Source organism: Nyctibius grandis, chromosome 9, assembly GCF_013368605.1.
Source record: "Nyctibius grandis isolate bNycGra1 chromosome 9, bNycGra1.pri, whole genome shotgun sequence".
Lineage (NCBI taxonomy): Eukaryota > Metazoa > Chordata > Aves > Nyctibiiformes > Nyctibiidae > Nyctibius > Nyctibius grandis.
In genome coordinates this window covers 42,190,366-42,215,413 of record NC_090666.1, presented here as the reverse complement: position 1 = coordinate 42,215,413, position 25,048 = coordinate 42,190,366, and the positions used below count along the sequence as shown (strand labels likewise).

Here is a 25,048-nt window from a genome sequence, read left to right as displayed (position 1 = left end):
GTTCTGTGTCTCCACACTCCTAGAGCTGGAGATTGCAAGTCCCTGGAAAAATATAAACTTGGTCACAGGTCTAGGAAGTAAAACTGGTTTCTCATAGTCTCAGTTCAGCCACTGAAGTCACTCTTCGATTGCCTGAATACACAAAATACTTTCCTCTTTTTTTTTTTTAATTGCTTTACTACTAGCATGTTATTCCCACTAATTGAAAATGAAATTTAAATGTTCACACAGATAACAAAGAGAACAAAAGACTTTTGTTACATATATTCATATAGTATCTGTACCTTAAGATTTCTTTAAAAGCTGTGACTTGCTGAGATATTAAGGCTCTACGTGATGAAGAAGGATTCTAATTTTGAGTAAGGCAGTGAAAAGTCACTTATTAAAGAGAGTTTCGAAAGTCTAGTATATGGTTGCGAAGGATTTGCCAAGTCCAGGAGTAAACAATCCCAGCTCTGGAGAGCATGTGGCAAGAAAGCAAGGACAAAATTCTGATGGGGACTAGTATCCTCTTGCTGGTCAGTCTGCATGTAGTGAAAAATACTGAGTGCTGTGCTAAAGACGTGGGTGGAACCATGGGCCCTGAGCTCTCTTTCCCTCCTCGCAGCTCCTCCTCAGCTGCTTGTGCACTGAGCTGGCTTAGAGAGCTGATTCACCTGAACATCTCCCTCCCCAAACCAGTTTCCTGTTCCTCTGCTGCTGGTTTGTGCTGGGTGTGTCACACGGGGAGAGGAGGGCAGGGCACAGGGGCAGAACTGCCTGGCTGGAAGCAGGGAGGTACAGCGAGTGGGAAGAGGAGCTGCTTAAACCACTGTTGCTACACAACAAAAGCTATTTCACAGAATCACAGAATCAACCAGGTGGGAAGAGCCCTCTGGGATCATCGAGTCCAACCATTGCCCTGACACCACCATGGCAACTAGACCAGGGCACTAAGTGCCGTGTCCAGGCTTTTCTTAAACCCCTCCAGAGATGGTGACTCCACCACCTCCCTGGGCAGCCCCTTCCAATGGCTAATGACCCTTGCTGAGAAGAAATGCTTCCTAATGTCCAACCTGACCCTCCCCTGGCGAAGCTTGAGGCTGTGTCCTCTTGTCCTATCGCTAGTTGCCTGGGAGAAGAGGCCGACTCCCACTGCACTACAACCTCCCTTCAGGTAGTTGTAGACTGCACTAAGGTCACCTCTGAGCCTCCTCTTCTCCAGGCTAAAGGGCTAGGGTTAGAGTTGAAGACATGGAGGTCTGCTTAGTTACAGATGCTTTGGTTTTCCCCCTGTCCCTGCCTGGTGCTCTTCACCTCTCACTTCAGAGGAAGCTTTCTTGCAGCATGAAGGGTGAAGACTCTCCTTCACCATGTGATGTCTCATGGGGCAGTTTCTCATAGCTGCTGCCTAAAACCTCACACATTTGGTGCGTGGTGTTAATGGGGCTCTTTCTGATACCGTAGGAAATCGAGTGGAAATTCTTCTTCAAGTCTCGGAGAAATGGTTTCTGGCACATTTCGAGCCACACCCACTTCCACAGGTAAGAGAGAAGGTGATTTAAGGAAATTCTTGCTGTTCCTAATACTTCTATTTCAAAATTGTATATGAAAAATGTGGGTTTCCCCCCTTCCCTGACTTACTCAGATGTTCTACAGACAAGTGCTTGCGTGCGGAGGTGGAGAAAGACATCTGTTTCTAGACGTGTGCTAGTTGCTAAGGGACTGGGAAAAATCCCAGGAAAAGTGGCAGCTGCCCCCAGAATGGAATGAATGACCAACTTAAACAGGGCTGACCAAAGGGGAGGTGCACTGGGAGAAATGGAAAGTGCATTGACAAGGGGATTGTTGTTTGCAAGTGTTGTGGCTGTTGTACACAGTGTGTGGTTTTTAACCGAGTTCTCATTTGGTCTTTTAGCAAAACAGAAACAAAAAGTGGTAAGTAGTACTTCAGTTTCCATTTTATTTATTCTAAGACATAATTCCCAGGATTTTCATATGGATATTCTCTGGTTAATGATCTGAAGGGTTGCTTTCTTCTTCTAGACAGAACACGTTCCCCCATACGATGTAGTACCGTCGATGAGACCTGTTGTCTTGGTGGGACCGTCCCTGAAAGGCTATGAGGTACGTATTCCTGCCATTGGCAATTAGTATTTTCTTATCTCTAATCTTCCTTAGTACATTCAGTGTCCAGTGCAATAATTTAAAGTGATCTTGGCTCAAATAATTGTCAAAAATGTTATAAGAACTACGAGCATAGTTAGCATTTTGCACCATTTGGGTGAGGTACCAGCTGATTTTTATTTTTGAACCTCCAGCAGTGTCTGTTACTTGTGAAGGCTCTGCTGAAGGATGGGTGACATAAGCACACTGGTGCTCTCTCTGCAGTTTTACTGCTTTAAACACATTTTCTGTTCAGTTATTCTTGATTAAATCAAATAAGAGAAAGAGAATTTCTGTCCCCTACAAGAAGAAGTTGGAGCAGTCAATTTAAATTAACTCGCTAGACTTCTGGGTACATGTAAAATTTTAATCAAAGTAGCACATGCTTTGAACTTAATTAGCAAAAATTTTGAAGAAACTTCTCAATTTTTCTCCTTTTTTCACTTTACCTCTTCCCATTAAACTCAGTGTTGGCGAATGAAGTAGCTGGACTCTTGCAGCGTATTCAGTTTTGTTCTCCAGCACCTGAAACTGAATATGGGAAACTGATGATTATTTTTTCAGCATGTTTTATTGATGATTATTTTTTTAAGATAATTAGTGTATTGAAATATATATGTAAAGAAACCTTTAACCTTTCTAAATCATTTGCCTCTGTTCAATGTGGAATTAAGTGTGATAACGTGCACAGATAAACAGGACACCCATTTTTCAAGGCTGCTGCAGATTCAAATGAGCATTTAACATGTGCTAAACGAGCACAGGCTTTTAGCAGGGCATTTTGGTGAACTTAACCATCTGTTAAGTGTTCTGCTGAATGAGGAACTAAATGCACATGAACATAAAATCAGCGATACACTTCATTTAGCTTAATTAATGTTAGTATTTTGTAGGATATTATTAAACATATTGGAATGGTTCTTTTTGGAAGATTACAACATGATACCATTATTAGCATAAAGCAGTGTTCTTGCATTGGTTTTTTGGTAAGAATGATTGAAAGTGTAGCTTAGCAAAGCAGGTACTTCATGTTCTACTCTCTGCCTTTTAATTTTAGGGCAATGTTTCTTGACAGGAGTAAATTTCATCCATTAACTTTCATGGTGCTGCACCACAGGTTAATGTGCCTGGGGACTCTCAAGTTTGGAGGGGAGGGAGGCTTTTTGTTAATACACCTCTGTAAATGTGCTGTCACAGAATCCCAGAATCAGTCAGGTTGGAAGAGCCCTCTGGGATCATCGAGTCCAACCATTGCCCTGGCACCACCATGGCAACTAGACCAGGGCACTAAGTGCCATGTCCAGGCTTTTCTTAAACCCCTCCAGAGATGGTGACTCCACCACCTCCCTGGGCAGCCCCTTCCAATGGCTAATGACCCTTGCTGAGAAGAAATGCTTCCTCATGTCCAACCTGACCCTCCCCTGGCCAAGCTTGAGGCTGTGTCCTCTTGTCCTATCGCTGGTTGCCTGGGAGAAGAGGCCGACTCCCACTGCGCTACAACCTCCCTTCAGGTAGTTGTAGACTGCACTAAGGTCACCTCTGAGCCTCCTCTTCTCCAGGCTAAACACCCCCAGCTCCCTCAGCCGTTCCTCGTAGGTCAGACCCTCCAGACCCTTCCCCAGCTTGGTCGCCCTCCTCTGCACTCGCTCCAACACCTCAACATCTCTCTTGAAGTGCGGGGCCCAGAACTGGACACAGGATTCAAGGTGCGGCCTCACCAGTGCTGAGTACAGAGGGACCATCACTTCCCCAGACCGGCTGGCTACACTGTTCTTAATAGAGGCCAGGATGCCATTGGCCTTCTTGGCCACCTGGGCACACTGCTGGCTCATGTTTAGCCGGCTGTCGGTCAGCACCCCCCGGTCTCTTTCTAACCACTCTTCCCCCAGCCTGTAGCACTGCAGGGGGTTGTTGTGGCCCAAGTGTAAGACCCGGCACTTGTTCTTGTTGAACCTCACGCCGTTGGTCTCGGCCCATCGATCCAACCTGTCCAGATCCCTCTGTAGGGCCTTCCTACCCTCCAGCAGATCGACACTCCCACCCAGCTTGGGATCATCTGCAAATTTACTGAGGGTGCACTCAATCCCTACGTCTAGATCATCTATAAAGATTACCCTCCACATTCAGCAAGTGGTGGAGGCTCTCCTTGACCCTCCTTTTGCTGTTAATGCAATGTAGTTTTGCTGTCCCACCTTGGTTTAAGAAGATAATACTAAACATGACATCTTGAACATATAAAGCTGTGGAAATGGTAACGCAGTTACAATATTAATTGCAGTTACAAATAGTGGTCTACACAACAGAAACCCATTGATCTTACTTTGCAACCTACATGGGGAAATTCTTTGGGCTCTTTTTTTCTCTGAGTACATTCTGTAAGAACCATTTTGAAAGACAGCCTAAGAGAAATAAACTGCCAGAGGCCTGGAGGCTTTAAGTTCCTGTCTAGACTGGCAGATAATAGGTGTCAGCCTGAGTTGTCCTGAAAAGGACGAGGAGCTCACTCAATAAAGTAGGTGACAGCTGTTGAGGACGAGCTTCTCTCAGATGCTTTCCCTTGGACAGGGATGCAAACACTCATTGTTTTATGCTTGTAGGCCTCTCTGAGAATAGTTGTTCTGTTCCAACAGTCATCCAACACGATAAATCTTGTATCTGAAGTTTTAAGCCAGTTCTAATGTCACTGTAGGAAAAAAAACAAATGATCTATTCAACATGAATAGTCCCATATGCTTCTGACGTGTTCTGGAGCCTGCTGGGAATGGTGTTGCTGTGGAAGGTGGTGAGGTGTGCTCTGATGCCTCAGCACAAGTCAAGACAAGAGCAGGAAGACTGACAGCTCTCACATCCTCCGTTCAGAGAATGAGTCAGAAAACTTGCAAGTGTTTATTACAAAGCGTGCTGCCAAGAGCGTGACAATGAAATGATTGCTACCTTTAAAAGCTATTGATTGTTGGCAGTCTCCTTACCTTCTACTTACCTCTTTTCTTACTTTTGACTTCTTTTTCTCCCTGTCAATCCTTGTTCAATCTTCCTCACCTCTGCGAAGGTGACAGACATGATGCAGAAAGCTCTCTTTGACTTCCTGAAGCACAGGTTTGATGGGAGGTGAGAAACACTGTCCTTTTCATGCCTTTCCCCCCATGTGTTACTAACATTTTAGTGTTTGTTTGGGTTTTTTTTAATGCAAGAAGTTTGATGCATGTTCAAAACTGATTTACTGGCTTTGTATCACCACTGCCATGCAGCCAGCTGTGGGGTGGAGCACAGCTAATGTGTTACTAGAAGTGCATGTGTCTTTGTATCTGCTGTGTCTGTAGTAGGATTTCTTAGAATAATTCTGCCTCAGTATCTTACCAGCCTGAAGTCACGGGAGAAATCTAGATGAGAGGTGCCTGGGGCACATGGAAAGTGCCAGAATACCTTTGAAGATGGCATTGCCAGGTGCAGGTTGTCAGTGTTGCCCTGGGAAGCAGGTTGTGCCCCTTGGTCCCAAGGGTGAACAGTCCCACCGGTGAGCAGCCCTTGGGGCAGAGCCTGGCTCCTGGCTGGCTGCTGAAGTGTGCACACACCAAATAAAAAAGTACCTCTGCATTTTATTTTTAAATTGCTCTATTTGGGCTAGGTTCATTCCAGCACCTTTTGTGAAGTTCCAGGCTCCTTTGCAGCAGGATGTTCTCTAAATAAAACTAATCACACCCTAGCCTTGAACTAAGTATCAGAAACAGATTTCAACAGGGTGCAGCAACGCTGCTTCAGACCAACACCTAAGAAAAATCAACTCTTAAATATTCTCGGTAGTCAAAAATACTTCAAAAGGCAGTTAATGCTGAGAACTAGAATACAGAAAAGTGTGTCAGGACTTTAAAAATTGTAAGGAGGGTTCATCTTGTTCAGCTGGAACACAGAGGATATTTCCTGACGAGCTGTGAGAGGGATAATTTGGATTTCTTTGCTAGGAACGTAGGCTTGATCCATGGCATCTCTTCCTTTCCACTGGAGCTCGTCAGTAGTCGTAGGTGTCTGCTGCGTCTTTGGGATGTTCTGCCCTTCCTTCATTCTAGTTTGTTCTAACTGTGAAGAGAGGCTTATGCTGTGCTAGCTAGTATATGACAGTAAGTCAAGTCTGAAAATACCTAAAATATTGGCCCTGGGGCAGTGAAAATAATAGTGTTGGTTGTTTAGAAGAGGTGGAGTAGGATTTATGGTCAAGGTGCCTTTTGGGGTGCAGTGAGGAGATGGCAGTGCTGAACTAACCCATAAACAGCTTAGACAAAATGCTTAATGATCAGCTTCTGTGCAAAACATCTCATCTCCTCCCCTGTTGTTAATTGCCCAGCTCAAGGGATGTAGCAGGTTCCACAAACGTAGGGATTAGTTTCAGACCTGCCAGATGAAGCCCTGCACGTGGCAGCCTGCCGTTAAATCTGTCATTTTTCTGAGCTGTTCACTGCCTCCTCTCCACTCTCCTGAGCGGCGTGACTGCTCTGGTTCCCCTGCAGCTCATGGTGTTAGGTGGAGGTGCCCGTTGGCGTTAGGTGGAGGTACAGAACCGCAGCATCTGCTCTCTTCCAGCTGTTGGCACGTGTCTGTCAGCTTTGCATGTGCCAGTGGTGACTGAGAGTCACAGAATCACAGAATCAATCAGGTTGGAAGAGCCCTCTGGGATCATCGAGTCCAACCGTTGCCCTGACACCACCATGGCAACTAGACCAGGGCACTAAGTGCCATGTCCAGGCTTTTCTTAAACCCCTCCAGAGATGGGGACTCCACCACCTCCCTGGGCAGCCCCTTCCAATGGCTAATGACCCTTGCTGAGAAGAAATGCTTCCTAATGTCCAACCTGAACCTCCCCTGGCCAAGCTTGGGGCTGTGTCCTCTTGTCCTATCGCTAGTTGCCTGGGAGAAGAGGCCGACTCCCACTTCACTACAACCTCCCTTCAGGTAGTTGTAGACTGCACTAAGGTCACCTCTGAGCCTCCTCTTCTCCAGGCTAAACACCCCCAGCTCCCTCAGCCGTTCCTTGTAGGTCAGACCCTCCAGACCCTTCACCAGCTTGGTCGCCCTCCTTTGGACTTGCTCCAACAACACGAGTCATTGTTTTCAGTAGGAAACCATGGCAACTGGAAGTGATAAGTCATCTTCAGTTGCCACGACATGATTGCTATGAATATATCCTTTATGAGGTATATTTTTATACCCTGTATGAGAATGTACTCAGCAGAGGCCTGATCCACGAAGATCAGCAGTGCCTAAATACAGAGAAGAAAACGTAAAGCACACTGAGATGCACCCATTTAGGGTGCTTCATCTGATGGAGGCAGGACTGCTCCTCGCCGTGCTGTTCTCTCTTTGCCTCCACCATGCCCTTGATCTTCAAAGAGGGGTAAAGCGAGGGAGCCTGCCTGAAGTGAGGTATTTTTTGGAAGTGCTCTTGCTGTTAGCAATATTGGCACCTAGATCAGGTAGAAGTATGACATTTCAGCATTGAAGAAGTTAAGTGCCCCAAGCAAGCTGATACAATTAACTTTAGCTCTGAGTAACTTTAGAAAAATGAATTAAGTGCCTTTTCAGGCACCTCAGCTGCTTCTCAGTCCTCCTGCCAGCTTTTATGGCTTTGCAGACTTTCTCCTCCTGCCCCTTTTTTTTTTCCATCACTTCTGCAGTTTTGGGACAGGTCCACATCACTAAGAAAGGAAATGACTGTCCAAGGAGGAGCCTTTCAAAAGACTTCAGTAAGACCTGAACTAGCAGGAACTAGTTGTGGTCCTTCCTCTGTTACGCCTCTCTGATTGCAGCAGTCAGAGATGTGGGAGCTTCCTGAGCCAGAGGTGCACCCGGACCACCGTGTTTTATCATCACCTCTAGACCCGTGATCCATTAACTTGTCCCATTTCTTTTTTAAACTCGTTTATACTCTTGGTCTCTACTGTATTTTCTGGCAATAAATTTATTTATGCATTATGTGGAAAAATACTTGCACTCCCTTTTAACCCTCCGTCTCATAATTTCACTTAGAGCTGCATAAATCTTACGTTGTGTGGAATGGCTGCTAGTCATTTCCAGCTTGCTTTCTTTTCATTATTCATGGCTCTTTGGCTCATCACAGTCCTCCTAAATGGATTTGATTTGAAGTGATTGTGTGGTCTTTGTTTTATAACCTTTTCTCTCTTGTCAGCCTTCCTTAAGTTAAAGGGGAGGCTCCAGCAGTACAGATCGCTGTGGCTCAACTTTTCTCCTGCCCAACCATGAGCCAAATCATTTATCCCATCAGCACAGCTCCTGGAAAAGGAGAGTGCGTGTTGGAGGACGTGTCTCCCAAAGCAAGCAGCTCTGTGCAGTGACTCAGGCACTCAGATAGGAGTGACGTGGTCTGCTCAGGATGTCCCAGCATGGCCCTTCCTTACCTCAGCAACGTCAGGTTTAATCAGTGGGTTGGCCACTGGGAGGAGAAGTGTTGTTACTGGTAGTGACTCCTGTTCTGTATGCCCTAAGACTCCCTAACTTGTAGTATTTATGGTCCTGTGTAAATTCATGTAAGAGATGAGTGAGTTGGGGAGGAGAAAAGTTAACTAATGCATTAAGTAGAATAGCAGAAACTATATGCCAGAGTCTACAGTGGTGGAGGGGATAGAAAATACTTCACACTTACACAGCACTTCTCTTTAGTTGTCCTTTAATGATGACATAACTCAGCTATAAAACATGTCTGAGTGGTATTTTATTATATTTGCACTTTGGAACGGAACGTAGCTGTAAATCACGCCCAGTGCACTGAAAATTTGACTGCTGTGTTTTTGTTCTGTGTTCTTACTCACAGGATATCAATAACTCGAGTGACAGCTGACATTTCTCTTGCTAAGAGGTCTGTTCTGAATAATCCGAGCAAGAGGGCAATAATTGAGCGCTCAAATACAAGATCCAGTTTAGGTAAGATGTTGGCACAGATGTCATTCTGAACGTGGTTACACGCTGGAGGAAAGTCACAGGATTTCAGCCTTGAGGATGTCATTGGTTCTGCAATTCCAAATGTGTCTGCAGCACTTGAATATATAATACTCCAATGGGAGGAGGGTTTTTCCTGCCTGAGGAATGGCTTAATTTTTCAGTCTAGCCATGAGAGTCTGGGTCTTCCCACTCTCCTCACAGTGTCATGACTGCTGAGTTACACTGGCCTGATGAATTTCTTTCACGAGGGGTGGGAATCTGTGTGTAGTATATGCATGCCAGTAACCTGGCCTCTGGGACACCATCCCAGGAGGTAGAAGGAGTTGGTTTTCAGTCTTCTCAGGAAGAAAAGGCTCTTAAACCCAATTCTCTGACATCCTGAGTGACTGTTTGAACTAGAGGTGTAGGTCGCAGGATGCTTGGCTTCTAGTTGCCATTCTACTACAGGAGTAGGCACCACAAAACGAAGTGCTGGAAGGGTGAGTACTAAATCCTGTGCCTGTGAACGTACGTTGCTCAGTGGAACAGCTCTTAGGCAAATTAAGATGCTTGTGAGTTGCTGACATACAGCTCTTTTGTGCTTTGGTGGTGTAACTTACAGGCTTCAATTTGTGCTGAGTTTATCCATTTAAAGTTCATTACGTGCATGTGAATGATTAAAAAGGGTCAGAACAATGAATATCAGAAATATAATTTACATGGAAATAAATTTCTCCTTTTTCTTCACACAAAAGTGCTTTGATATGAACATTGCCATTAGTGTCTTTTTAAATAATACCCTGTCAATTATTCAATGTAATTAAATAATGTCTAAGTAATGCTGAGGTTGAATGGATTTCTCCTGTTTTGTTTTCCTTCACTAGCTGAAGTACAGAGTGAAATTGAAAGAATCTTTGAGCTGGCAAGGTCCTTGCAACTGGTTGTCCTGGATGCAGACACTATCAATCACCCTGCACAACTCATCAAGACATCTTTAGCACCAATTATTGTCCACGTTAAAGTGTCTTCTCCAAAGGTAATGTATCTCACCCTTAAAACAGGTGCATTTGAGAGGCACCTGGCAGTGTGGGAGTGAGCAGTGTGGTATCTGCACCTGAAGAAATTAAGAGTGAGGTGAAGAGAAAGAAAGGGAAATTTTTAGATCAAGGGCTTGACCAGGGGATGTTTGATGCAATTTCTTTTTTCTGTCCTAAACCTTAACCTAGCCTTAGGCTGAGTCTTAGACGAGGCACCCAGCAATTCAGTAGACAAATTCCTGAGGAGCAAATTCTTCCTGTAGTTCTCAGTTCCCCTTTGCAGCACCCCCAACACAGCTGTAGTTCTGGGTTGTCTCTCTACAAGCCTTAACCTTAGGCTGAGCTTTAGAGAAGACACCCAGCCCTTTGCCCACTTCCCAGGCAGTTAATGATGTCTGTTGATCACAAACAAAGCCTGTCTGCTTTTGTCTGTGGCTTCTAGCTGGGGCATGTTGACACACCAGCCACAGCTGGGTCTGGACCAGTGTGGCCAGGCTGCTGGCCAGCTCCTGCCTTGGAGGATGCGTATGGGGACAGGCATCCCAGGAGGAATACATCTTGGGGGGAAGTTAAGAAAGCCAGAGTTCAGCTGGAGCTAGAACTAGCAAGAGATCTTAAGGGTGACAAAAAGAGAGGAGTGAGCACTGTGCCCTTGCAGCAGAGATGTTGGGCTGTACGAGCAGAGATGGGTCAGTCCTGGCTCAGAGAGGTGGTGGGATCTCCTGGAGATGTTCAAAACTCATCTGGACCTGAGCAGTCTGATGCAGCTGGCCTTACTCAGAGTGAGGGGTTGGCACAGAGTCCTCTAGAGGTCCTTCTAACTTAAAAAATTGTTCTGTGATCCTGTAGTTTTCTTTGAAACTTTACAGAGAAATAATGTAGGATTTCTAACTTTTCCACCCCTTAAATTCTAGTAATGAACACAGTGGAAGAAAAAAAAAAAGGTTTTAAATTTTGTTGAACATAATGGAGAGCTTCTGAACTTGGTAATCCTCCAATGGGACGTCAGACTGACCTTTATGGAGAGATGCAATTCTTAAACTCACCTTTTCCTCTTTTCCTCTGTCAGGTCTTGCAGCGACTGATTAAATCTAGAGGAAAGTCCCAAAGTAAACACTTGAACGTTCAGTTGGTGGCAGCTGATAAACTTGCACAATGCCCACCAGTAAGTACAGAAGAAAGGCTAAAGAACTTGTGATACGTGGAGTTTTAAAGATTTCTGCTGTGTCGGTCCTTGGTTATAGGATGATTATATGATTTGTATGTTATCACTTCACTTTATGGCGATTCAGACAGCACTGCAGTTGCCACCCTCCATCAGCTTTTATTGCTAAGAAACAAGTTGGTTGATACTTTCATCCTGATTATCTCCTGTGCTGGGTTTGTGGTGATCTTTGGCAAGGTGACAGGTCAAAAATGACGTGTACGGTGAAACTGCTCTACTAGCCCATTAGCAAATGACATCATTAGTGGAGCAGTGCTGTCTTCAGGTCCTGAAGAGCCAAAGTCTCAGACTCCTGGTTTGAGATGAGGCTGCAGAGGACTTTCCTGTGGCTGCATAGTGAGTCCAGACCCACCGTCTGCGTGGTGTGAGTCGTGTGGCTGCATGCAGGTGACCCCTGAGCTTCCTGACACAGCAGCGCCTGCGAGCCGTTCCGGTTACCTCATGGGAGCACAGTCACCATTTTATCACAGATACTGCTTACTCACCGTGAGTAACCTGCTGCTTAAGGAGCAGAGGTCCTGGGTAGCTGATGAGGCAGGCAGGTGCTGGGTGGCAAAGCTGTGCAGGTGTTTGGACAGGGCAGCTCAAACTTGCTTTTATTTTTGGAAGCCACGCCTGGCTTCTGCGACAGAGGAAGCCACTCAGTGGCGACAAACGTGGCTGAGGACTTGCTTTGACAGTGTAATAGCTGTGTGTAACGTGTCAGGTAGTGCAGAGACTGCTGTTTGTACCAGGGGAATGATCAGGCAGTCCCCATGGCTTGCCATATTGCCCATCTTTCTCATGCCAAAGAACTGTGAGTAGAAATCAGATTAATTCAGAGAAGTTCAGAATAGATGCTGGGAAGGTTTCCGTGATCGTACTCTCGGACTTAAAATAGGCAAACTGCTGACAAAAGAAATACCTTGGAACAATCTAGGAACAAATTTGGGAGTTGAGATCAGCAGAATAAATGCCCGACACTAGTAGTCAGATAATGCTTCTAGAAGACTTCGCCTTGTGTTATGTAGACCTTAAAGAGATTGCCTTCGTTTCAGATGGCTTTTGTTCTCGATTCAAATGAAGTAACAAAATTCAAGCAGCTTTTGTTCTGGAGTAATGATCCACAGAGATTTATTTCCATGAAACTTGACTTGGTTTCGTATGCTTCTTAGGATACCAAGCTTCACAGCCTCCTCCTCTCTTGTCCCCACTGGCCATAAAAAGATATTTCAGGCATTTCTGGGCACTCCTCCTGAAGTATAGCAATAGATGTTGCTATCAGAATCACAGACTGGTTTGGGTTGGAAGGGACCTTAAAGACCATCCAGTTCCAAACCCCTGCCACGGGCAGGGGCACCTTCCACCAGACCAGGTTGCTCCAAGCCCCATCCAACCTGGCCTTGAACACTGCCAGGGAGGGGGCAGCCACAGCTTCTCTGGGCAACCTGGGCCAGGGTCTCACCACCCTCACAGCAAAGAATTTCTTCCTCAGATCTCATCTCAATCTCCCCTCTTTCTATCTGTTCTCATTGGTGGGAATTGAGGCTAAACCACATCTCCTTTAGGCCAGTGCTCTCGCACCCCTCAGATGTCCCAGAGCTGCTCGTGGTGGGAATGGTGGCACTCCAGCCAGCGGAAAGGGGGACTTGGAGAGCTTTCTCCTTCTCTCTCCTTTGCCCACGGGTTGACCTTTTAGGTTAGTTGCTGCCATAAGATGGACCTCACCTAATTGTTAGCCAGTGTGTAGAGACTGTGCCAGCCTCTGCTGCACCAGGGCACCTGCCTTTCCTCAGCAGCGTTGCCTCCTCCTGCCTGCCTGGAAGAGTCAGGCCCCTCTGTGGCCTCAGGTCTGCCCAAAAATTCTGCCTTGGCTTATCCAGAGAGTGGGGTAATGAATTGCACGTGTCCAGACCAGCTTTCTGAAAAATACCATTTCAAGCTGACTGACACTGCTAGCAAGTTCAGGTTGTGTTTGCTCAGTAGCTTCAGCCAAATACAAAGTGAGGAATTAATATGGATCTGTCAAACTTTGAATTTTGGCAATTTTTGCAATGTTTTGGTGCATGTTCAGGCTAGATTCAAGCAGAGAAAAAAGGTAATAGGTTTAACTGAAATTTCTGTCCTCCGTATCTAAGAGCAGAAGGGTTTAAGAACGTCTCCAGAATGGGAGAGATCTGATTCAAATTCCACCTTTGCCTCATGTAGAGAAAGAATTTAAATAATCTAGAAAAGTGCTGCTGGTGGGGTGTGTATGTGTGGGGGGGGTATATCTCAATTTATATCTGAATTTATATTGAAGGCATATATCTTCCTAATTCTTAATGGGTGTGAGCCATGTTAAATGGAGCTGCACCTGTTTGAATACACCTTGTGGTATTTACACCGAGCTGTCACTGAGCTTACACACAGGACAATCTGCACATTCTTCACATTTGAAAGGTGTATTTATTTTTCCCCCTGCACAGAGAAGCCTGTGCATGTTTCCCAGCCTTGTTTGCTCTTTTATACCCTGATTTCCTCTTACTCCACTTCGGTTTGCTCACACCAGTTGAAACGAGGCAAGGAGCTGCACTGATTGAAGTGAACAGCGTGCAGCAGCAGGGTGTGGGTTGTAGCTTGTACGTTGTGTCGTAGCATTTACACCGTCCATCCCCAGGATCTAGTAAGCTCTGCCTCAACACCCAATCCTGCAGTCGTATTTTGTTCCCTAAGGCAACAGAGTGAGACTCCACCTGGATAAGAAAAATGTTTCCAGCTTTCTGAGTATCCAGATTTCAAACATGTTAACCATGCTCTGAGAATGTTTCTTTTCCTTAATTAACCAGTAGCTTTTAAAACCAGGGTTCAAATTACCTGGTAGTGTCTTCCAGCAGTGAAATTGCTACAAAATCAGAACAAAGACCTTCATTATTTTAATATTAAGCATAGTCCACGTTGAAGCCAACAGGTCTGTCTTTGTGTTCACTTCTGGTAGTAAGTGTGCATTTTTGCTTGTGATCATTTACATTAGGTTAAGTTTAATTTAAAGAATGAAGTTGATCCATGATTTAATTAAGTAAATGTACTGCAAAGACCAAAGACACTGCTCTGTCTTCTGCACTGTGACCTGCTTCCTCTGTTTTGCAGCTTAAATTCCTGCAAGAGTATTTGTTTAAAGTGAAGATACTTGAAAACCCTCAAAACCTCACTTTTTTTCATTTGCTGAGAGTCAGCCTTAAGTAATCAGATGGTGCTGTATGTCTAGACATTTTAAAAATAGCTGACTTTTTGGCATATTTAAGTTCAGGAACTGCTTTCATTATTAATTCCTTGCTAATCTTTCGCTGATGCTGCTCAAGCCAGCTCTAAGCATGCCTGTCACCGCATGACTCTGTTAAGCAGGAACATTATATGGCTCAAAGAAACATGAACTGTGTTAATCATATAACTTTAAATACACTAGTCATACACAGTTCATTGTGATTTTAACTTTTGAGTTCATGCCAATGCTAAGAGAGGGTGCACAGCCCTCTGACCTATTGGACATAACCTAAAAAATACAGAAATTATACTCTAGCAGAATGAAAATGCATTGGTATAATTAAAAATAGGCAGTACACCAGATATACCTCCAAGTTCAGATTCCTTCTCCTCAGGTACACAGGAGGGCAACCAAGATGGTGAAGGGTCTGGAGGGTCTGACCTATGAGGAACGGCTGAGGGAGCTGGGGGTGTTTAGCCTGGAGAAGAGGAGGCTCAGAGGTGACCGTAGTGCAGTCTACAACTACCTGAAGGGAGGTTGTAGCGCAGTGGGAGTCGGCCTCTTCTCCCAGGCAACCAGCGATAGGACAAGAGGACACAGCCTCAAGCTTGGCCAGGGGAGGTTCAGGTTGGCCATTAGGAAGCATTTCTTCTCAGCAAGGGTCATTAGCCATTGGAAGGGGCTGCCCAGGGAGGTGGTGGAGTCCCCATCTGTGGAGGGGTTTAAGAAAAGCCTGGCCATGGCACTTAGTGCCCTGGTCTAGTTGCCATGGTGGTGTCAGGGCAATGGTTGGACTCGGTGATCCCAGAGGGCTCTTCCAACCTGATTGGCTCTGTGATTCTGTGTAACACTGCGTACTAGTCTCAGACCAGAAAATGCCAATATTCATTCTTTATTTAAGATATTATATTCCAAGTGTAATATTTTAATTTCAGGATTTTCCAAAGCAAAGTATATGTAAGCAAGCCACATTCTTTTATTTCCTAACTTAACTCTGTTTGTATTACTGACTTCTTCCACAAATGATGGTGTGAGTGATGGAATATGTAGTGTATCTGCCTGTGTTTAAATAGCAAAGGAGGGTGTACAGGGTATAGATAAATAGAGGAGCAAAACAAGCAGCAGTAAACACTGAATTCGACCAAAGGAAGTAGTGTTAGGAGTGTTCTTACTAGCCCTGGCAGTGAAAGAAGAAAAAATCACACAGAATCACACAGAATCAACCAGGTTGGAAGAGCCCTCTGGGATCATCGAGTCCAACCATTGCCCTGACACCACCATGGCAACTAGACCAGGGCACTAAGTGCCATGGCCAGGCTTTTCTTAAACCCCTCCAGAGATGGTGACTCCAGCACCTCCCTGGGCAGCCCCTTCCAATGGCTAATGACCCTTGCTGAGAAGAAATGCTTCCTAATGTCCAACCTGACCCTCCCCTGGCGAAGCTTGAGGGTATGTCCTCTTGTCCTAGCGCTGGTTGCCCGGGATAAAAAACTCCATACTTTCTGGCAAAGGAGGAAACATTTCTCTACCATGCTGATAAGAGAGAATAAATTAAAAAAATAAATAAAATGGCTTTAGTATTAAAGTAAGTTCTGGACCAGACTTTTGGGCAGAAGGTAGATGCATGATCAAGATGTGTGATAAATTCATCATGCAGTTTTATATCTCATTCTAGAAGTGTCAGCTCTGTGTGTATGGGATAGCTCTAAATATGCACGGAGGAAGAGCAGCCTGTGGTTTGTGTTGGTTACTCTTAACACCTGCAGCACCTGCACTTATTTTTCATTTCCTGTGCTGTTTTCACAATGTTTTTTTCCCCTAAGGCGTGAGTTAAGATGAAAGATGAGGTACAAAATTTCACCGCTGAAGATATGTTTATATTTCTCTTGAGGGAGTCGGGTTATGATGGTTTGTTATCAGCAGTTTATTATCAGCATTTGTCACGCTGATAATCTAAAAACATGGTCTGCAGAGGGTCACTTTGGCTTCTTAGGTAGCACAGAAGCCACTGGCTTGGAATTCCTTCCATGCGTGAGTGTTTGGGTCCAAAACTAGTGCAAAGCCACCCCTGGGTTACTCTGACATCCAGCTTCAGCTCCTGTCTTAGAGCAGAATAAATTCATTACAGCAGTCCTGTGGCTTTGAGCGTGGTAGGGCTCACACAACGTCTAGTGAACCTCGCTGAAAGGATACAGGGACTTCTGATCACCTTGTAAACCCACTTGTATCATTTTCTTTTGCAGTCCCGTGCTCTGAGTCTCATTTATTGAATTTTAAAGGATTAGCACGATGAGAATTGTTTAAAATCTCTTTCTTTTCATCTTTAACGTAACAAACCAAACTTTGTTGTTGTGATCAGGAAATGTTTGATGTAATTTTGGATGAAAACCAGCTCGAGGATGCTTGTGAACACCTGGCAGAGTACCTGGAGGCGTACTGGCGTGCTACTCACACCACCAGTAGCACCCCCATGACTCCTCTCCTGGGGCGCAATCTGGGATCCACTGCACTCTCACCATACCCTGCTGCAATCTCTGGATTACAGGTAGGAAAACCCATTTCAGCCCCAAACACAGTGCAGAGCAGGGTTTTTTTTTTAATCTCTGGAAAAACAGTGCAGTATGTTTTATATAGCATAAGTGACATTAGCTTTGTTAGTTATTACGCACTGTTTGGCCACTGCCAGCAGTAAGAAGGCAAGTTAAAGCCCACAATCCATGAGGCAGCCAAGCACTGTGACTGCTCTTGCTTTCATGGGAAATAAAATAGCCAGAAATTTTCTGGCGAGGAGTTCTTGAGGAGGAGTGAAACGACCCTCTTTTATAGCCATATTAGAGAATGGCCTTTTTTTAATCTGGGAAAAATGGCATTGCAAATGAGACCGTGTCAGATTGAGAATAAGCATGTCCAGCACGTCACAGCTGCTGTGTTTAAGACTGCAGAACAGTGTCTGTAACAATCCCTTTTATTTTGACCCTCATAACTTCACAAAACATTCACTTTTGGGTGGAAAACTTCCATGTTTGTCTCTTGTATCAGCAAAATGCCTTCACCTTTTTGAGTTATTTTATTAATATAAAATACTTTTTTTTTTTTACCCATTGAAAAAAAACTCTGACCATTTTTTTCCACAGGGATAGCTCAAAAACGGCTGAACTTTGAAACTTCAAACGTGGCATGTAAATAGTCCTTAATGAGAAGTACGTGCTTTCCTAAGTTTGAAAACAGACAATGTTTTTGATTAATGCTTATGAATGCTTGAGAAGATCAGGATTGCAGCGAGCTTTTAAGTCTGAAAGTGTCCGAAGGAGCTCTGTGTGTGTGTGACTTTGTAGGAGTGTGCACTTTCTGTTGTCACAAGTCGAGCTGAGCAAATTATGTGTAATGAATAATTCACCTGAGAAATCTAACCTCTGTTCTGCTTGTAGACTATCTGGAAGCAGGTAACAATTTTGAAGGACATGATGCATTGTTCAGTGTTTTCAATTAACATAAAGCTGTTTTTTCTGTGAGCAAATTGCACTTCACTGAAGGTGCATGATCCTTGATACATTTCTAATGCTGTGCTTGGTTTTATTAGGATCAGTAAGTCACTGTCTCCTGACTGGCTGAATGCACAAGCACTGTTCTATTACTAATAACGTGCACATGTAAACTGTTGTTTCCATTTTCACTTGCCTTTAAAATTTCAGTTTTCCATCCCTTCATGACAATAAAATACCATCTGCAGAACTTTCACCTCTTCAGCTTCATTTTGAAACCTGGGTGTATCCACAGAATTTTTTTCAGGCATTTATTTCTCTCTGATCAATGGACACCAGCAGTAACTGTGAAATGTTGCTCCATTTACTTAGGGAAAACTCACACTGAAGATGAAAATCACCCCTGTGCAGTGGGCTGGCTGAAGGTATGCATCACTTAATCCCCACTTCACCCTCATTGTGAAGGCTTAGGTGGGACTTGAATGGTGCTAGTTCTCTGCAGAGGGGTAAATTTCTCCCTGAGTGAATGATGCCCAACTAGAGACTGCAGGGTTTGGCTCTCAGTGCCACTTAAGTGTTCAGGCCCTTTTAAAGAGTTCTGGTGTTTTACATGGTTATCTCGCAGTAAAGACTGAAGTGCTTATGCACTTGGAGGGTTTATACTAATTCAAGCCTTCAGAAGGATTTGCATCAGCTTTAACTCTAATTATGTGATATGGTAATTATAAAGCACTCACGCAAATCCTAGGAATTAAACTAGCTTAGGTGCTTATGATCTATTAAGAATTTATACTTCTTGTGACCTTGTGACTCCTTCTCGCCTGATACCTCGGGGAACTGAATACCAAAAGCCCAGAGCTTGGTGTGACAGTCACATCTCAGAACAATACAGACTTGCTGGGACAATCTGTACCTACTTCACCTCATCAGGACGTGGGAGTATCCCTTTTTTACTTGATTGTGTCTTGGACTTTAGTTTACTGAGGATTTAAACTTCTGATTTAATTTAAGGCTTCGTGAAGGTCATTGGGGTGAAGTTAAATGGCACAGACACAGAAGAGCAGGAGTCAAAGCAAGGGTATAGGTGACAGCGTGCTCCAGCTCTGTCCCATCCCACCGTGTGCCAAAGCTGGTGGTCGTTTGGTCCTTGGTCATGACCTTGCCTAAAAGGGGAAGGTGTCGATGTTGAGCTGTGGGTGTTGCAGTCCTCCACAGGAAGAGTAAATTTTGTCACTGCTAACTCCTAGGGGCCAGTCGTTTGCCTTTGTGGCTAATCCCTGGTTAGCTCTAAACCTACACAGTTTACTCTTAATTTTCAGACTTAAAAGTAGTAGTAGTAGTTCAAGTTTTGGGGATGTGTGTTTCTTAGGCTCCAGAGGATTTGTATTTTAAGTCCATTACTGCAGAAAAAATAATGCAACTTATCGTTCCAATTGCGCTTCAGGATCAGAAGTTATTTGGGGCATAAGACCAGCATGTACCCACACCAGTTTTGTGCCACGCTTACACCTCTCAGGAGGCAGATAGTGGGATCAGAATACTGCACGATGGAGGCAGGGAAGCAGGAGGGTTTCTAGAGAGGAGCAGGTTGCAGCCAGAGAGGTAAATAACGCCAGGGAGGACAGAGGGTGTGAGCACAGAAGGGTAAAGTTGCAATTGATGGGGTGATTATCTATCAAATTTGGGTGACTAGGCCAACTAAATATGAGAAGTACAATCTGTGAAGAAAATATGTGGACTTTGACATATAATCACTACCAAAACATGACGCTGTAAGGAAAACTTGGGGCTAACACTGCAGAAGTCGCTCCCCGGTAGCCGAGCGTGTGGATTTGCAGCAGGGCACCTTCTCCGTGCCAGCTCGCTGCGTGGAGGCTCTCGGCGAGTAACCTTGGTGGCATCGATCCCCAGAAGGAGCTGTGACACCCTATCTGCTGTGCTGTAAGCGTACACCCCTCTGCACAGCTGCTTCCCCATGCAGACAAGCCTTTTGGTATAAATTATGCAGCTAAACAGTTGCCGTAGCAGTAGGAGGAAGGTTTTATAGCCCGGAGAGCAGCGGCCGGAGTGTCAGAAGGGAAAGGAGCAGGAAAGCTGAAAGAATTTGTTAATATCTGATCATTTTAGCTGCCTGGTTAGCAGTCCATCACTTGTGTGGCCATATGAAGGTTTTTAAATAGGGCTCAGAGCTGCACCTTTAAAAAAAAACCACAACAAACATCTTCAGATGTTTTCTAAAACCGCATAAATCAATTCTCACAATTCTCTAAGCAGAATAAAGCATGAATGTTAATGTTCATGATCAGAGAAAAGTGATAAATGCTGAATACATCAGCTCACTTTTCATGCTGAATGGCCTGTGATATTTAACAAGGCGAATACCATAAGGGTCATTGTAATACTGCCTTTGGTCTGCTTTCAGCTCTGGGAACCAGACTATTGTAACCCATTCCTGTAGCATACACATTTTAATATAAAATGAGTAACACAAAAGTGGATGGATTCTGAAAGACCTCAGAATAAGTCTCAAAACAAGCTGAGAAATGTAAACTACTCTGCCTGTATTAACGCCTGGATTCTTTGGCACCCGTAGAGCCAGCGTACGAGGCACAGCAGCCATTCCGCCGAGAACTCTCCGATTGAGCGACGAAGTCTAATGACCTCAGATGAAAATTATCACAATGAAAGGGCTCGGAAGAGCAGGAACCGCTTGTCTTCCAGTTCCCAACACAGCCGAGATCACTATCCTCTAGTGGAAGAAGAATACTCTGACTCGTACCAGGACACTTACAAACCCCACAGGAACCAAGGATCCCCGGGAGGATATAGCCATGAGTCACGACATAGGCTTTGAGATCAAGAACCTGGGGAAAAATAGGATTCATCCGTTGGTATTTGCCATAACGTAGCTAGGAACAAAACAAAAATCATCTTCCGTTGGCAGATGTAGCGCGGTTATACTGAAGTTGCACTCTGCTGTCATTTGATGTTAAGTAGGGGGCAAAAAGAAGTTACCATGCCCTTATGCCCAATCATATAGGTTGATTTTTTTTTTAATTTTTATTTTTTTTTTAGTACAGCATTTGCATTTATAGCCATATTTTTCTTGTCGTTAGATATTAGACACATCCGTTTGTAATTTAGGGTACTTATCAAGGCACTTATAAAATAATTTCCTGTGCTGGAAATTCCAAATGACCAGTTCCAGTTGGAACCAATTTATAAACCAATTCCTGTTGGAATTTGGGTGAATTGACTGGAAAGTCGACTTGAGCATGTTGCGATCAATTGAAAAAAAAAAAAAAATACAAATGAAAAATCTGACAATTACAAACCACTAGAAGCCAGAAAGCGACAGTATTTATTTGCTGGAAGCTCAATTTACATTTAAAGTTAGAATAAAAGGATTTATTCTAACTACTTATTTCCAGAATGGCTTTTTTTCAGACAAACCAAATGTAAACTATTGAGTGCCAAATATCACAAATTACTGCAGCGGTTACAAAACACTTTCCAGTTTGAAATTATTTTTAGACCTGGCATGAATGTTGCAGCAAAAGGATTTCTTTAGTTCAGCCAGTACTGACGTTTTTGTTGCGGTCAGCAGTGATGAGCTGTGACAGGATAAGGGGAACTAGAAACAAGAAAACGAACAAGTTTGAGACTAGTTTGTATGGTTGGAGGTTGAGAATAGTATTTTTTTCCCCCCTCTTGTTTACCTAAATACAGCTAGTAGTCCCAAAATGGAGCATTGGTGTATAGATACGTGATATTTTTTCTCCCAGTGTTAGTATTCTGCCTTTTTAAATGGAAAACAATCCACTCTTCTTACCCAGTGTGTAGAGTACCTACATTCCAGTACATCCCAGTACCTACTTATATGTTACATAGTTCAAAATCCATCTTTGAATGTCTGCAAATTCCAGCATCGCACAAGAACTCTCCAGAAGATCAGTTTAAATTTCAGTAAGGAAATCTGAGGGAAGGGGGTGGGGTTAAATATTCGTAATTGATGAACATTTAAAATAACTTATTGGTCAGAATAAAAATGGAGTATGAGAAAAAATTCTGCTCACAGCAGAGTCGTAGAGCTCCCATTTTTGATTCGAAGAACGATTACAAATCTTTGGAGATGTTGCTGCCTTATTTCCTAACAACCACTTCTTTTCACCTACTGAGTTTTCAGTTTCTTTGAATAGATAATTTCTGTGCTTGGACCTTCTGTCTTACACGATCGGTGAAGCCTTAGATCCAGTGTGACTGAGACATTTACCATCGCTGACCGTTTTGTACAACCCGCCCATGTCTTTCAGCAGAGACTCCTGAAATTCCCCCCTGCATGCGTTTTCTAAATTGACATGATGCTGAACGTGCATTTTTTTAATGCAGGTTCATTGCAAAACTATTTTTTCAAAAGCTGAGGATCATTAACTTTTATATTTGCTTATTTCTCTTCCCAAAGCCTGCTGAAAGGAGGCTTGAAAAGCATGTAGCACTAAATGAATTTCCTGAATATTACGGTTTCTTCTGCTTTCTGGACCAGTTAGCAAAGGTCACTGGTATTTTCTGCCACCGCTGAGTCTGGTTATCTTCTTGATGTTAACGAGAAAAGTAATTCATCTCATACCTGGTACAGCCAAAAATGATGTACATCTCTAGCAGCAGTAAAAGGTGGGGGATGCGTGAGGCATTTTTTAAACAGCTTTGCTGCCTAAAAGGCAGCCTTCAGCACCACTAGATGATTCGAACGGGCCAGTTACCAAGAAAAAAAGGAAAATATCTGCATCCATTGGAGTAACAGAGTGAAGGATGGGTGTGACAGACCCGATCCTGTCTGATTTTCTCAGGCTGGGTGCCTGCAGATTCCAAGAGAGCTCTTAGGCTGAGAGAGCACGGCAAGGTCGGGTCTGGGAGCGGTGGCGTCCGCTGCCTTCTCCAACATTTTCTGCTGCAGCACAGTGGAGCATTCTCCGGGAGTTTTTACAAATCTTTGTTACGTGTACAGCACACATACCTGCATGAGAAAGAAGGCGTTAGGCAAAACATTTTTTTTCTATAAGCTTTACTAAGTTTCTTGTTTGTGTGCATTGAAGTATTAATTGCAAAGGATGCACTGAGATGTATAAACCTAGATTAGACAGCTGTTTATCTTTATTCTGTAGTAGCGTTTGGGATCAGAACATTTAACTGCTTGAAGATATTTGCATCTTAATGGCAGGTAGCTGCGAAGCACCTACATATAATTTTCTAGTAAACAAGGTTACTGCTTTATCATTTCCTAGAGAAAAATGTCATTCATTTCTAGAGCCTTCTGGAGCCTTGTTTTGAAGTCTTCCATGTCATGCTAGTAAAGGGAAGGATTTTACACAACACATATGCACCAATTCCATCACCTGCAGCATCTGAAGTGCCAAAACTACTTTGTTTGCTCTAATAAAAACAAGCTTGTGAGGGAAGTCTTGAAAGAACACATTGAGTTCCTTTATTACGTGGGTTTAAGTTTACTTTACTCCTGTGTGTAACTAGTTTACCCTCACCTCTCCCACTGCCCATTCCATTTTAGTAGAAGACACCAGTTATAAGTGATCCAGCAGATCTTGCTTGCTGATTTTTTTATTCTTTGAAGACAGATATATCTTTAAATGCAAATATACCGAACATACTAATAGATTATTAATTTACTCTAGATACAAGCTATGGGAACTCTTTATTTTAAAAAGTAAATTATTTTTAGGAAACACGGTAACGAGTAAAAGCTGCAATGTTGATCAGGACACGTTAACTCATGGCATTTGTATTAGACCCTCAGCACTGCTCGCCAGCTGTATTGTGATTTATTATGCAATGGCGCTATATAAAATCGTGAATGAATATGAGTAGGACTAATTTTCCAGTCCCTGTACCATTTCTTCTTGTTATTAAAATATTATTAAAGATCAGAGTTCTGTTCCTAAGCTCTGGCTTGTACAGAGGATTTTAGAAATATTTGTAAAAATTTCTTGTTGTTACCTCATTAGGACGCTTTTGGATTAATGACAATTTAGCCAATAAAGGTGATAACAACAATCTCCGTATCTAACGACAATATATGTCAGTGCATTCATATGTTTGTGAATGATTTAACAAAGTATTTTACAAATCTTGAAGCCGCTTCAAAGACAATTAGTTGTTAAACTTTTAATTTAAAGTACTTTGGCAAGTTGTGTTTAACAGCTCCTGCGGAAGTTGGTATCTGGGGGGTTAATCTTTTGTGCTCCTTGCTTTTAAAATAAGGTTTAATATGTCCTTAAGAGAGTGAAAATTACAAAAAAAAGGGGAAAGTAGCTGTAGGGATAACAAGATGACGGTAGTTCCTCTGGATGTGGAGGAACTTCAAGCTCAGTTTGACTGCAAATCTGAACTCAGTTTGGTCTCAACACTGCAGACTTCTGTGAAACATCCCAGAATCCCATATCTTGACTGAAATTACCATCTCAAAATAATATTGCTAATACTATTACTTTATAGCATACTCATTTGGGTAAGTTAGGGCTTTCATGAGTCATTTTTGCTTTAAGAATGTGTTCAATGTGCCCTCCGCTGTATTTTGGTTTACAAGTTCAGTGCTTCTGAAGCCTGTCCTTGATTCCATAGTCTTCATTTTTTTTTAAAAAAAGCAAAAATAATTGGAGATCACAAATGAAAAAAATCAAATGCTTATTTTGTAAAATACCATTTATACAAATCTGGTTTTGCTCCTAAAAATGTGTATTTTAAAATTGGGTTATATCACCCCAGTTGGTGTTAATGCAAGTGTGGATACATGGGGTTCCGCTACCAGGTATTTTGTTGCAGTTACCTCTCATTCCTTACACTAGTGGTTCTACAGAGAGTAACAGGACTGCAAGGGACTGTCGTGTAGCCAATTTTAACTCTGGGGGAATTAAGTTCCCACTATCTTCAGGGTCAGGTTGGCCATTAGGAAGCATTTCTTCTCAGCAAGGGTCATTAGCCATTGGAAGGGGCTGCC

General features: G+C 43.5%; 1 protein-coding gene across 4 annotated transcripts in view; it reads left to right on the top strand.

Moving 5' to 3' along the window:
- The window catches only part of CACNB4 (calcium voltage-gated channel auxiliary subunit beta 4), a 60,998-nt gene extending 35,950 nt beyond the window's left edge, over window positions 1-25,048 (top strand). Inside the window, exons 5-14 of one of the 4 annotated variants that reach the window (XR_011048738.1) lie at window positions 1,447-1,523; window positions 1,898-1,917; window positions 2,026-2,106; window positions 5,195-5,253; window positions 8,966-9,075; window positions 9,957-10,108; window positions 11,179-11,274; window positions 16,917-17,102; window positions 17,692-17,757; window positions 20,633-20,716. Coding sequence is in view for 3 of the 4 variants with exons in the window: in XM_068407280.1 (XP_068263381.1) it covers window positions 1,447-1,523; window positions 1,898-1,917; window positions 2,026-2,106; window positions 5,195-5,253; window positions 8,966-9,075; window positions 9,957-10,108; window positions 11,179-11,274; window positions 16,917-17,102; window positions 20,633-20,893 (1,042 nt within the window). In the remaining variant the exon portion in view is untranslated. Of the gene's footprint in view, window positions 1-1,446; window positions 1,524-1,897; window positions 1,918-2,025; window positions 2,107-5,194; window positions 5,254-8,965; window positions 9,076-9,956; window positions 10,109-11,178; window positions 11,275-16,916; window positions 17,103-17,691; window positions 18,263-18,411; window positions 18,465-20,632 lie in introns of those variants that run through there. The other 3 variants (XM_068407278.1, XM_068407280.1, XM_068407279.1) reach the window with 3 other exon arrangements.